Genomic DNA, 15,230 nt, shown 5'->3' with positions numbered 1-15,230 from the left:
CTGGCAGCTGTAGCAATGTTCGGATTTTTAAAGTAACTGACTAACATGAATGGCTTTTTATTTAAGGAGTTTGTGCTTCAGTTTTGGTGCATGAAATTTCTGTATTATATTCCTCTTTTGCTTAGCACTAGTTAGTGGGTATCTGTGTGTTTGAAGATCACCCGTGCAGTTTTAGGGTGCAGATTCCTAAGCAAGCTTGCTAGTTGCTAACGTTTTGTTCAAATATGGTTGCTTTTGATTAAAAAAAACAACAGCACACAAAACCAAAGAAAAACATTGTGGTGGTAAAAATAGTCATGCTAAAGCTTCAAAATGTGGATAATATGGCATCTTTAATATGCAGCCTAATATTAATACTTGGCAACCTAAGGAATACTGGTATTTTACACTCGTAGCTGGAGCATGTACCTGGATTGTACCTTAGTGCTTATGGAAGAAACTATCTATGACCAAAAGAGACTGATAACATTATTTTTATCCTGTAATGCTGGCCTGGGGATTTATTAGCAGTGACTCACTTCTGGAGTCAGCCTCAAATGGACATTTGCTTCGTTTTCCAGCCCCAGAGGCTACGGCTTGAACGGTAAATGACTGGTATGTACCACCTTTCTACCTAATTTTGCGTTTTGCACTGCAAGTCTCATTCACACAGGGCTTTTATCTATACTTAAGGACATTTATCTAACATTGACATACACACTGTGATGGATGTATCAGGGGCAACCTGCCCAAGGAAGATCTATTGACCTTCTGATTGGTTGACAGCCTGCTCTACCACCTGAGCCACAGCTGCCGGTGGACACGGTGAAAACTCACATTAAAACAGACAAATGTTAACACGAATGACTTCACATTCAAGCAAACTTTATTAGTGTGATATGAAGCAGAAATGTAGGATGATAGCATGAGACATGAGCTTGGCCTATACACAGCTCTGCAGGTATGTGTGGTTACAGGTCATCAGGCACACACACTGTGTACTGTGTTTACACAGTTAACACACACAAACACACACACACACTTACTCACTTGTAAAGGATTTACAGGCAGGATTTTTTTTTTTGTTCGTTTTTTAAATTCGTAAACACAAAGTGCAAACTTTATATATTTTAGCACCAAAACTCAAAAATCTAGTCTATAGCACCAAAAAAGCATATTAAATCGTACAGGATACTGAAAAAATGAAATGTCCATTATATTTAAAAATGCCAAGAAACTGTCATCGAAATGTGTTTAAAGTTTCAAACATTAAATTAATACTGAAGCAGTCTATAGAAGCGCAGAGAGAGCATGCGTGTCTGTTTTGCCCCACTCACATGAAATAGTTTTTTGCAGTTTAAAATAGAAAAAGCGCACGAGGTCATGAGAAGACTAAATTAAAAGAAAAAACATGATATAAAGGCAAATAAATTCCTACTCAATCCTGCCCTGAAATTATTTAGGCTAAAAAAGTGTATCTAATGGCCTTTGGGTAAAAAGTAGCTTCTTTAAACAAACTTTTATGTTGGATATAAAAACTAAATGTGCAAAGTAAGAAAAAAATAAGAAACCAGTAACTCCAACTGTCAGATACATGTAGTAGTATGGAAGCAAAAAGTACAACGTCTCTCTCAATATAGAAATACAGTACACATGTCATGAATCAGAACTGCTGTGAAAGCCACAAACTGAGTTATTTTCCATCTCTGGTTTGGATCCATCATAAATCGATCATCTACCCCAGTAACTCAAAAATACTAAAATATTAATCAGCATATCGTCCCTATTTCAGGTATTTCCATGTCCTGAGTATTTTTTATTGTGTATATTTGAATCATCTGACTCACATGCGAACAAACTGTAAGTTTAACTCCTGTGCAGCTCTGTATGCGTCTTCTATGTTCATCTTCAGGCTCATATCCAGGGATTCACCTCAATAGCTGCAAAAAGCAAAGCAAAGGTACTGATGATTGATAGGTAGTTGGTTCCAGTCATTCTGAATTCATAAATTAGATAAAAGCTAAAGAAACATCCTGTATTTTCACTCAGAGACGTAAAATTAAGTTTACTTTTCTGTCAGCAAAATGCAGAATTCTGGCTTCGGTGAAATATTAAACTGAGCTGTGGGTATCTTGTAGAGACAGTAGGAAGTGGATGTGTTCCCCAGAACAAAGTCAGGAAATAAGGTGGAACTCCACAGGTTGAAACAACATAAAGAATCACAACAAATGTTGATTTTTTTTTTTACTACTTAGACAAATCAGCTGATTAATAAACCTGCAGTTGCACCTTTTACATGTGATCATCAATCACAGAACACAGTTGCACCTTTATACCTGAAAGGAAGTCTTCACTTTCTAGTTTTGGAAAATCTATAATAAAAAATCAGTAATCAGTACAGAATTTATGTCTGTAACTGAATCTTTTCTCAGGTGTAGAAGGAGCTGTTTCACAAAGCAGCACAGATTAGTGAGTTACCCACTCTCTGTCTGGGCTTTACCAGGCTATAATCCAATGATGTAATGGTTAGGACTATCGCTTCAAAGGGAGAGGGTTCTTGGTTTCAACATGCTGGTCAGCTGGAGTCTTTCTGTAAGAAGCTTGCATGTTCTCCCTGTACCTGCATGGGTTCTCTCCAGGTATTTTTGGTTGCCTCCCACAGTCCAAAGATATTCAAGTTAATGTGTCACCACAGAAAAATCTTCATCTCATCCTCTTCCTAGCATCCCCCTCTGCCACACTGCTCTTCTACATATCCTCCTTCACTACAATTATGAATCTTCTTAGTGGTCTTCCACTTTTCCTCCTCCCTGACAGCTCTATATTTAGCTCCTCTCTCCAGTATATCAGCTATCCCTCTTCTGCACATGTCCACATCATCTTAGCCTTGCCTCTCTAACGTTGTGTCCAAATTGCTCAACCTGCTCTATCCCTCTGATATACTCATTCCTAATCCCGTCCATCCAGCTGTCTCCCAGTGAAGCATCTTCAGTTCTGCCACCTCCACCTCGGCCACCTGTCTTTTTGTTAGTGCCACCATCTCCAGACAGAATATCACAGCAGGTCTCGCTAACACCCAATGACGTCCTTATGTTAAAATGCATCAGCTGATTTCTTGTGATGTAATCACATGGTTCTATGGCTGTTCTTCTATTTCACAGCTTCACCAAATCAGCCTGAATTAACAGTAAAGGAAACGTAGAGGTTTCTCACGCTGTCACGGTGCATCCGGACACATGTGCAGAGGTGCCGGTGTACTGAACATCGCATCGAGCGATGTTGTTGTTGAAGTTGGACTCTGGAACTTGCTGTCTGGGGTTTACTGTCACCTGACAGGAAAGGAGTGTATTACAACACTCATCAGTGCAGAAGGTGAAAATTATATGACCAAATCAACAACATTTGGCAAAACTTTACTATTTTCAATCTTTAACAACTCAATAATATATTGTTTTGTATTTTAAAAAGGCACAGAACGGTGAAAACCATGACATGTGAATCAGACCTTCAGGATGTACTTTCCAGGAGAGACGTCAGTGATGTCAATCCACTGACAGTCGATGTCAGCATTGTAGGTGTCATAGCAACCTGGACTCAAACCCTATTAGAAAAACAAAGGGAAAAAAACTCCACATTAACACAGTCCTGTGAACTTAATATAAACATTCACAACACAATTTTAAGACATTTTTGTTGAGGCTTATGCGTAACGTCAATAAGGGATAGCTGTATTCATTCATCTGGCTGCATTTGTGGGTGTTTGGATTGCTAATCTATTCTTTGCATCACTTCTGCTTTTAAACGCTGTCAAACTTAATTCTTTCATCATGACCAGTTATTATCCTGCCTCCCCATGTGAGCCGATCAGCCCTGGATGTGCTATAAATCTCAGTCTTCTTCCGTCATTCTGCCTTTCAAACTCCACTTGCTTCAGCCACCACCAGGGGGTCCTGTCCTACGTCCCACTGTTGCTGGAGTCTGTTTTGCAATGTAGCTTAATTGCATTCAAGCTGTCAAATAGTTTATTAGTCAGACCGAATGAAAATTAATGTGCTAAATGATGAATTGCTGAATATATATAATTAATGGTTGTAAGTAGGGATGGGTATTGATAAGATTTTCACGATTCCGATTCCATTTTCGATTCTGTTTAACGATTCGATTCTCTTTAAAAAAGGAGAACACTAAGGTCGATTAGCTTAGAACTTTGTTTTATATCTTCTCTTTGAACAAGATAGAAATTTAGGAGTAACATGGCCTTACAAGCCCAACAGTGAGATCTTAAGAGATCCACAGCCTACGGCTCTTCAATGGGGTGTCAAAGGGGCCCCAGGAAAAAAAATTGTAAATGTAAAATAATAAAATAAATATTCTTCTGTAGCAATAACAAAGTATAACATAAATTATTCTGTAGCAATTACACAAGAATATCCAGTAATGTCCCTGCCTACAATTAAACACATTCACTTACCGAAAATCGGGGGCATCTGCTGTGGCAAATGGGTGTAAGCCTTTTACCACAAACTTAGTCACTGCTCGGTGACATTCGTCTATCCTGGCCTGAAAGGAGACGCTAACGGTAGACTGCAGCGAGAGCTGCCAGCATCTGAGCCAGACTCTGTCTCTCTCATCATGGTCACCTAAATGCACAGTAATGGCAGGTTTTGTAATAAGGCAGATCGCGCTAACATAATATGCACTGTTAGTTGATTATTTACCTGCCGCATTAACGGGAGAGGACGTGCAAACGTTACCACTGCTGCTGGGTTGAGATTCACGAGTCCGGAGCGGAATTAAAAACACGACATTCATTTAAGGTCATCGCGTGTTTTGTGAGCAAATGCTTTTGCATATTCGTAGTGTTTCCTCCCTTAAATGAAATATCTACTTTGCAAGTATTGCAAGTTGCCCTGTTGTCATCCGTTCTCGTAAAGTATAACCAAACTTTTGAGCGTTTGAGCCGCTTACGCGCCGTGTTTCCTGCCAGGTAAATGACGCTCCGCAACGTGATGACGTCATTCGGGGCGACTGGAATCGATAAGGGAATCGTTTGCAAAAATGGCAAACAATTCCAAGGAATTGAAACAGTGGGAACCGGTTCTCAACAAGAACCGGTTTTCGATACCCATCCCTAGTTGTAAGAGACATGGCTCTAATAGAATAAAAACCTGTGCTGTCTACAGTCTGTGAGCTCAGAAATCATCTAGTTTCAGGCCCTAAACTAGGCTACATATTGTTAAGCAAGAGTACTTTTTCCTTGTTCCTTTTAATATTAAGATTTTTAAAATATTGATTTCTTCTTTTTTTTGTAAAAAAAAAAATGGCATCAATGAGTTTTCAGCTTTCAGGAACCAGGAAAAAAGTTGCTTTAGCTGAAACTAAGAACTGCTTCATAAGATCAAAAGTACTCATTATACAGTACTCTGTCATATTTATAAAAGATATGACGTCTACAAGTCAGGTTAATGTGTTTTTCTCCTTAATAGTAATATAGAAGTAATCCAATATATAAATGAATTTACTTCCATATTGTCCCCAATGTGTTTTTGTACCTGAGTGTGTGAGGTGCAGGCGAAGCGGCGATAGTATCCTGGATCACAGGAGGTGTCCTCCAGACAGAAGCTGGCCTTGTGACCCTCAGCCACTTGACTATAAGTTCGGGAATCCAGCAGCTCGTACAGGCTGAACTCGTCCATGCTGTGGAAGTGACTGAATAACACCACAATAAAGTCACAGTGTGGCAGTAAACTACCAAATAACTGGGAAAGTAAGTCCAGGAACAATACTGGGATAATAAATGTATACCAACGTGAATCTCTAAACCACGTTAAACCCTTTCATCTGGCAACCTACTTATGACAGCTGTGCCACTCCCAGGCATATCGAGGTTTGCTGGGCAGGAAGTCGGCCGTTCCCTGGTTCTTCACCCTCTGAGGAAACCTCAGTAAAACTCTGGTGTCATAATCCTGAGAATAACGAGAAGACCTAGAGGAGGAGAGATGATGGCGAGAGACGAGCTCAAAGTCAAGTCTTCAGTTTGAATGAATAAAAGAGGGAATTCTGCACAAACACTGAGTCTTGTGTCCATCACTGAAATGGAAATGATTTGGAATTTCAGTAGATGAGGTATGTTCCATGTAAAGTATGTTATTAAATGTATCTTATAAATCATATAATATTCTTTTGGGACACAGGTAGATGGTTACCCAAATACAGCACTTCATCAGAATCAGAATCGTGTTTAGTGGCCATTTATATGTGCAGATACATACAAGGAATTTGGTTCCGGTAGATGGTGACTCTCAAGCACAGCATCAGTTGATATCTATCTATCTATCTATCTATCTATCTATCTATCTATCTATCTATCTATCTATCTATCTATCTATCTATCTATCTATCTATCTATCTATCTATCTATCTATCTATCTATCTATCTATCTATCTATCTACACACACATATATCTGCTTAGCACTTTTTATATTTATTTAAGTCTGTGTCTTATAGTATGTTTCGCACTAAGTACCGCAGCAATTTCCTAATGTTATAAATTTGCTCAAGATTTAGCAATAAATTCTGACTCTGATTCTGATACTATGTAAAAAACAAACTTGTGTGTATATGCTGACGTCTGCACACCAGGGGGCGCTGCTGAACGAACCTGCAGTAAGTTGTCAGCTTCCTTCACTGAGCTCCTGAGCTTTGGTCAGTCCTAGCTTCACATTTTTATGTCATACACAGAAATTATCTCAATGGGAGTAAAAAAGGACACCAGCATTTGTCTGACTGTGCAGCTAGTTATTAGTGAAGGCATCTGTCCCTCTCCTTTTATACTGTTTCACATCTGAAACTAAAAAAACTATTTTGTCCATTCACACATTAGTTTTTCGTTCAATCAGTCACTCATACTCAAAGTGAAGTTACAGCTGATTGGTGAATTTTAAAACGCACAGTGTGAAAATAAAATATATCTGATAACAGGCAGCAGAACCGAGGCCTGCAGTAAGCTGTGTTATCTTACGTGGCAAGGCAGTTCTCCTCTGCAGCACAGCGCAGGTTGTACATGGGCACTCTCTGGACGTAGGTAGCGAGCTGGATGTAGTATGGATCAGGAACCAGATCAGGGAGTCCTGCAAACAAGACACGGCAGATGTATACTGTTTTCATCCCTTTCCACTTTCACTCACATGACATTATGACATCAGAAAGTAAAACCTTTAAACTAAACTTTAAAAGTGACACCTTGGCTCAGTATACTACTGAGATACCGTGTAGTTTAACATGTAGGTCTAAGTTGAAAGCCAGCAACATTTAGCTTTAAGATCAGCCCCTTAAGGCATATTATAAATGTGCTTAGGAAAAACTTATAAACTGGTCGTGCCAAATAGTCAAAGCTGAAATGGGCTGTTACAGGATCTTTACACTGAAACACCTGCAGGCATTGTGTATATGAAGGAAGGCTGTAGAAACTCCAAATCTACCTTATTTCAAGTCAACATTTAAAGGGTTATTGGTTGAGCATGAACGCTGAGCCTATAAAAAGCTGCATGTAGACAAAATAACATGAGGTTATGAGCCAACACTTAACACAAGCGATGTGAGGTGTTTAAATATATGGTAAGCTCACAGTCTTATGAAAAAAAAAAACCTACGTTTGTGTAATTTTACTGATTTTAATCATGCCAGCTTGTTTTGTGATGGTTTGTCAGTGACGTCCTAATGAATAAGCAAGCTAGTTTTCTTACCATTCTGGTGGTAGCTGGTGCCATAACCGGGTCGGGGTTGAACCCGAGGTCTAGGTCTGTAGTACGAGTTGTAGTAGTTATAGTAAGGGTCATAGTTGGAAGGCTTGTACGGGTTGTAGGGATCATCTCCCACCATCACGTCCTCCCGTCCAACCGCGCCGGAGTCAGGTCGCTGCCGCCGCTGGTGCGTCATGGCGCGTAATTGCGCCGAGCTGCTGGCCGCAGGGACCCTCGGGGAGCCCCGGGCTGTATCGTTAGCACTGCTGAGGACAACCACGGGGTTCCCCTGGCTGGGTGATCCGCTTTGCCTCCTTGCGGAGGGCCTGTACTGAGAGCCACGGCTCAGGATGCTGAAAACCTGCCCGTTATGTTGCCATGTCAACCCCCGACGAAGTGAATCAGCAGCAGGACCTTCCTGGGCGCGAGCTCCATCCAGAAAAGCACAGAGGAAACAAATGTGTGCAAAAGAAATCAGCAAAACGATGGGGGAGAGCTCCTTCATTATTAATAGCAAATCTCTTGAGTTTTTAATGAGAGTTGCTCTTTTTCCAGCCACACAGCTGCTGATTCAAGGACTTCCTCTCAAATGTTTGAGCGCAAGAGAGTGTGTGAGAGAGAGAGAGAGAGAGAGAGGGAGAGGTGGTTTAAGTTTAAGTATCAGATGTGGCTTCAGACTCTCATTTGGTGTAATTGTAACTTCTTTATTCTCGCTTCAACTCAAAAAATAAAAAAGCATACAGTTGAAACTGAGTTTTGTAGATGTCCAGTAAGTTTCCCAGCAGTCTCCAGCTGTGTGCTATCAAATGGGAATTATTTTTTACGAAGTTCACAAGTGCACTGTAGAAATTAGAGTTAAAGTCAGGCCCTTCCACTGCAAGTACAATCTCACAAAAGTACCCTGGGAGCCAGTTACTGGACCTCACTGTAACTACATGTACCTTTTTGCAAGTTTATGTTTTAAAGTAGCCAAAGTTGTATATTGACACCATGTCTGATAGAGTTTAAGGTGTGATAACAGGAGGCAATTTCAACTTAGCTAAGTATGAAAAGAAATCAGGTAAAATATGCATTTTTCTCTAAAATATTAAGCTTTTACTGTATTTTCTTGTAAGTTGACTGAATGTATTTCATGCATTCTGTCAGGTTTATGTTATGTTTATCTTTCTTTCCTAATTGCAGTATGAGGAAGAATTTAGCACTGACATTTCACAGCAAGAAGGTTTTGGGTTTGACAGCATGAGGCCTCCGTTCTCCCTGTTGTAGCAACTGTTTAGTCTCTCAGTCTAAACACATGCATATTACATTAATTGTTGCTTCTAAAACTGGTCATAAGTGCAGAAATAATAAAGCTTTGAGTGTTTATTAAGGTCAGAAGACTACCATACAATGAATTATTAATAGTTCTGAAGTTTGATGACTTTTTAAAATGTCCAGTTTGGTGCTATTACATCAAGATGAAAAAATGTTAGTAGAGGTTCACGAACAGTCTATGTAAGGCACAAACTACAAGGGTACAGAGGCAGTACCTTAGAAGTTATGATACCAATGACAAGCCTCTGTGCTGCTGAAAGTACAGCACTGCATTTAGAGACTTTACAAAAAAATACAGATGCTCTCTGTCTCTTTCACACACAATGTGAAGTTTATTGTCTTGGTTTACATGTTTGAAAGAGGCTCCTGATTTTTACACTAAACATGTGGAAGGCTCGACCAGCAGTTTTACACATTGTCCTATTTGTTTTCATTGAGGCTTTTCCCCAGGCCTCACAATTATAGTTCATATCCCAGCCAAACCCAAACTGCAGATGCAGCTCAGGAGCACCAGATATCATGAAACTGCAGCTTTACCCAAATGTGGCAAATGGAAAATATCATCAGGGGAGATTTGTGATTTAAAATGGATCATGACAGCAATGCATGAAAACCTTTAAATTCCAGATTTCAATGCTGTGGATGGATTTCTCCATGAAGCATAAAGTAATTTTGACTGTGATTCAGAAAGTTTGATGTTTATGAACAAGAAAAAAAAGAAAGCAAACCGCTGCATGTCAGAAGGAGTTGGTTTGAGACATTTCGAAACTAAAATCTTATCAAGCTTTACTAGAAAAGACGGCACCAAAAACAGCTCCTTCTTTTTCACTTTTAAATTCCAGGCTATTGTCTCCTCTTCACAGGATGAGGCGTAATTAGGGTGATGTTTTGACTTCATAGCAGTCCTGTCTCAGTCGAATTATGTCTGTGGCCAGAGCTGCTCAACTTTACTCAGAGATCTAAAGATACTGATTTCTGACTCACTATTGCTTTAGCGTGTCCACCCTTCATTTAAAAAGAAGAAAAAAGACCTCTCAGGGTAAAAAAGGAGTCCAGTATGCTCCAGTTATTTGTGGCCCAAAACTAGGGGCTTATATTTTGTGGGTATTTATTGTATTAAAAATACATATATCATATGTTTTTAACATATTTTTAATCATAATAAGGTGTGCTCCAGTGACTCGACACCTACAGGTTTTGTCTGGCTTTATTGGAAAATAATAAGCTCCTCTCATGCTGAGCGCTCAGGATGCTTTAGAAAAAAAGCTGAAATTGAAGCACTTACCAACTGAGAAGTTTCCTCCTCTGAGTGCACAGTAAAACACAACCTGCCACCCACAGAGCCACAGCTCCTTCCCTTTAAACCAATCCAGATAAATCACTTCAAATGCTTTAGGTTACACTATACATTTTCTGTTTAACATGTCAGTGAGTTATGTTTCCATCCGGAGTGGTCTTTACACACTTTAAGGAGAACCTAACCTGTATCCTTACCATTGGTCCTTGTATATTTCCTTTAATGAGATGGTAAAAAATCTGCTTGCTCTTGTCTGAGACCTTGAAAATGTTGTTTACAGTTTGTTGTCCTTGTTTTCATGTCGCTTAATGTGCAAAGTACTTATTTTGGTATCCACAGTTTGATAATGAACCTGTTCATTGTTCCCCGGAGGAACAGTGGAGCATCTGCAAATGATCAGCTGCTTCATCTACTGTAATGACAGGAGTCTCACCAGCTCTGCAGTCATTGTTTGGAAGAAGCTCAGAGAAGGAAAATAGATTTTAATTATGTTGGTACCCAGAAACTGTCTCAAGACTAATCATTACTCAAAATGTTAAGTATATTTCTCTCTCAGTTCCTAATTTATTCCTTTTAACTGATTAATTCCTGTTAATACTGATACCTGAAACTGGCACTGAAATTGTCCAATCAACATGTTTGTTTGTTTGTGAAGAAAACCCTGTTCAGCAATGTTAATTCAGGGCTTCAGATGGTAAAGCTTGGGGATTTGCCATATGCAATTAAAGATTATAAATTATAATTAAAGAAGTGGGGTAAAGTAAAGAGAAAAAAAATCTAAACAAGCTCATTATCAAGCACTATGAATTTCACATTGTTGATGGGGTTGATGGGGTCATCTACTTTCTACAAAGGTTTGCTCCAAGCCCTGCCCATATTACAAGGCAGGTACTTTTTGCTCATTACCTCAGGACATGTATAAAGTTGCAGGCAGTACAAATGCAGCACTCCAAGCTTGTGCAACTAAAATCAACCCATTCAGCTCTTGTGGTTGCCACTTATTTTCTTTCTGGCTTCAAATATCAGACACAGTAGACTAGAAGGTGAAAACATAACTTTATAACTACCTGCTGCCTGTAGGTTTCCATAATGATTTTACAGTTCTTTTACTTCTCAATAAAATGCTTCATGGCCTTGCAGCAGCCTGCTTGTCTGACTTGCTTGTCGTAGACTTGGAGGCTTGCAGGACTTGGAGCGGTCGTAGACTTTGTTTGATTTATCTGTGGTTTGTAACAGAAATATGATGCAGTGTAAATACTGCTGTTATATTGTTGTAATTATGCATTTTTGACTACATGTGAAATGTGTTCTTGTCTTGTCTGCTGCAGAGTTTATCTGCACAGGAAAACAAATACTTAGAATATTTCTCTAAGAAATCATCAATCTACACCAGATATGCATGAAAATCATACTGATTCCTTTTGTCTTAAATTCATAGAAGCACACCAGGTTGCCTTTTGGGGTTTTGTGTTGGAGCAGAAATGCTTTTGCATGGTGTTTTGGTGAGTAGCTGCAGGTAGCCGCTTCAGCCACAAACACGTGTACAAATTTTAACTGATTCCTTCACTGCTAAAGGAAAAAGTGAACTGCCTGAACAAGAGCCGCTTTTTACAACATTTGTGTGAAGATCAAAGGAGGGCGGATTTTATCACAGCTCACTGCACTTCCCTTTCAGCAATACAAGGCTGTTCCCAATGAGAAGCAGGTGTCGGCCTGATCTGAGCACTTTAAACAGCCTCATAATGAGGGCTGGCTACCTGGAGGGTGCCTACTGCACACGGGACACATAACAACCCATGGAAACCAGGCACAATAGCAGTACCTTCATCATTACAAACATCATCATCACCTTTGGTATGTGTAGAAAACAGTGGATGAAACAAGAAATCCATAACAAAGCCACGAAATTGAAAAAAACAACAACATGATTGTGTTGTCAGCTCCCCGTCTTAAACCACGTTTAAGGTTTGATGTTAGTCAGTGGCACACCTGCATTCAACAACTTAGACACGTGAGGCACGTGACAGCACTTCATTCTAACCATGTGTTAAACTACAGTAGGGGGTCTCAAATGTCTTTTGGCACCCACTTCAGAAGTAAGGTCACCCCTTGCACCCCATGGTAGATTTCTTTAAAGAATCAATTTAAGATGAAGTACAAAATCATTACCAATCCCTCATTTGTGTATTTTTTCTAATAGAAACCATATTCATGAGACTTTGGGTGGCAGTAAACTGCAGTGTGCATGGCTGAATGGGTTAAAAACATTCTTATTTACCAGGTCAGTACAAAGCTGCAGTTACATCCCTCCATCAATTTAGTGTGAAAACACTGATTATATCACACCAGATACATTCACAAGCTTGTGTGTCACAATTTAACATGTGATATTTAAACAACCAAAAAAAGAGACTGTTTTCTGAAAAATCACTCTTAATCATCAGAATAAAATAAAAAAAAAATATCATAATGAATCATTTTTAAAAGAAAAAGTGTTTTTTTCACCCTTAAAGGGAGGCTTCAGCTGCTAATGTGTTAGTATGACTTTCTGCGAGTTGAGCTGGTTGAGTCAGTGGCTTATGGTGCTGTTCCAAAAGTGTCATCAAATAATTGGTGACAAATTAAACTTGGACGAATTAAAAAAAATGTGGTTGTCTAATTGCAGCTTTGTGGGTTTTATTTCCAGCCCCAGCACATGCCATCCATCCATAGGTCAAGAAACCAAACAGCAGGTTTTCCCTGGTGTGTGTGTGTGTGTGTGTCTACTGATTATGGTTAAAAGGCAACAAGTCAACAAGTGAAGCTGTAAATCAGTCAGGCCTTCAGACACTCTTTCACTGTGATCTTTATTGTATTTGTCTGTAGTTATTTCCATCTTTGTCCTCTAAATTTTATTTAATTTAAACTAATCCATACGAATTTTTGAAATTTTTGGAAATTTGAAAAAGCTACCATGCTACCAAAACCAAAAAATGTTATATAAAAGGTGAAAAATTTGGAATCAAAATATAGGCAGTTAACTAGTCTTCCCATCCATCCATCCATCCATCCATCCATCCATCCATCCATCCATCCAACCAGAGCATTGCTTTCACTTCATTGCTGCTGATCTGCTTGTAAAGTTGCTGAGAAACTAATGAAAAACACATCAACTAGCTGGCCCCTTCCTCTATCCTGAGGTCAAACAGCTGGGGGACAGATAGCACCCATAAACAGCAGAGCGTGGGGGTTGTCATTTCTGTGCAGTTACTTTGACGAGAGAACCTGTCAATCACCCTGTATGGGCAGGGCTGCACGTTGTTGGCATTGGTACTTTCATCTGGTGGTCTCTGCTCTCCATGTACAGTTCAGTATCTGCCACCTGCTCGCTTGTAGTAATCTGATTGTTACACTCAAACAGAGACCTCTAGAAAAGCTCCATTTAAATAAAACAAATCAAAGCAAAGCAAAAGGCTTTTGTAAAATTCCTCAGAGCACTAACTGTGTCAAAACCCCTGAGAGCAGTTCTAGAGGCGGAAATATCAATTAACACTCCCAAAGTAACAAACATTTAAAATATAAATCATTCTAAAATGTAATTTACTTTCACAAAGGGAAAGGAAATAAAACGTTTTGTTCATGGTCATCCATACATTTCAGCACCTAAGCTAATCAATTTTAAATAATATAATTTCATTCTTTGAAGTGATGTTAGAGAAAAATAACACCAAGCCCTCAATCTTGTGCGTGATTTGGCCCATTTAGGACCAATTTGCTGGTTCCTTCTTTCCATCCTTTTTATTCTGTGGTCTTTCCTATTATAACTCCTGCAGGGACCCTGTTTCCTGACATGGACCATTAAATCTTTAATCGACACAAACTAATGAGGCTTTATTCAGCCAGATGTTTGAACTTGAAAACAATTATTATTTTCCGGATTCTTAGGGTTTCAAGATATATTTATTTTTGGCAAAATAAGAATTAAAACCGAGTTCTTAAAATGGCACATGGGCATTTACCTGCATCAAAACACAACAGTGGCATTATTTAATGAATGACCCGAATCCTTTATCTGTGCACACAAGGCTTAACATTCCTCCGTGTATCATATTTTATTCAGTTAAAGATTAAAGATTGTGCTGTTGCTTCGATTCATTCATGACTGGCTTATAGCATCCTGCTGTTTGCTCTGTAGGAGCTGTGAGAGTTTATACAGACATCCAGATTCTTCCACGAGTGAACATAATGCAAAAACCAGAGTTAGAAGAGTTCTGGTTTTATAACTATTTATGTTTAACTGATGTAGATTACATTAATTTATCTGCAAATTTAAATATAAAGGTTTTTGGATGGGACTGATGGCTGGCAGTAAATATGAAAGGATCTATTTATTTAGAAGCAAATCAAAATTTGGGAGCCAGAAAAATGGAAAACTGAGAAACAGAACGGAGATTAAATGGCAACCTAACAAAGACTGAGGGTTCAGTGGAAAAGCTAAAAAAAAACATTTACTCCCTACAACATTTTCCTTGTTACCTTTTCTTCACCACAGTAGAAAACCTTATGAGGTGAAGAAAGGTGGGAAGAAGAATCAGTAAGGAGAAGCAAGAGACTCCATAGTGTAGTGGTTTACACATTCACCTTAAAACTGTAAGGTTTGGTTTGGTCCAATCATAGATGGAGACCCAAATCCCATTTGGGGTTTTGTCAGGAAGTATATCTGGTGTAAATCTGTGCCGAGGTGCTTGCGCTCTTGGGATTAAGGGAGCAGCTGAAAGTAGCAGAGTCATGGAAATGCACAGGTAACATAAGGTTCCAGTCATACAGGCCTGGAGACCATCTGGTAACCACAGATCACTATGGAAAAATGTATATTTCTCAGCCAGTCTGCAAAATGTTGGTGGCAGTCTCAAGGTGA

General features: G+C 39.2%; 1 protein-coding gene across 1 annotated transcript; it reads right to left on the bottom strand.

Moving 5' to 3' along the window:
* Nucleotides 1–843: 843 nt before the first annotated feature.
* lox (lysyl oxidase) lies at nucleotides 844–8,312 on the bottom strand. Its single transcript, XM_026187607.1, has 7 exons — nucleotides 7,726–8,312; nucleotides 7,002–7,110; nucleotides 5,833–5,964; nucleotides 5,532–5,688; nucleotides 3,485–3,580; nucleotides 3,193–3,308; nucleotides 844–1,919 (listed from the first exon to the last, which is right to left on the bottom strand). Exons 1-7 carry the CDS (start codon nucleotides 8,225–8,227, stop codon nucleotides 1,913–1,915), a joined length of 1,119 nt encoding a protein of 372 aa, XP_026043392.1. The 5' UTR covers nucleotides 8,228–8,312; the 3' UTR covers nucleotides 844–1,912.
* Nucleotides 8,313–15,230: the final 6,918 nt, after the last annotated feature.

This window comes from Astatotilapia calliptera, chromosome 12 (assembly GCF_900246225.1).
Source record: "Astatotilapia calliptera chromosome 12, fAstCal1.2, whole genome shotgun sequence".
NCBI classification, from domain to species: Eukaryota; Metazoa; Chordata; class Actinopteri; order Cichliformes; family Cichlidae; genus Astatotilapia; species Astatotilapia calliptera.
Note: the sequence above shows the minus strand (reverse complement) of the source record. Positions and strands in the feature narration are given on the sequence as shown.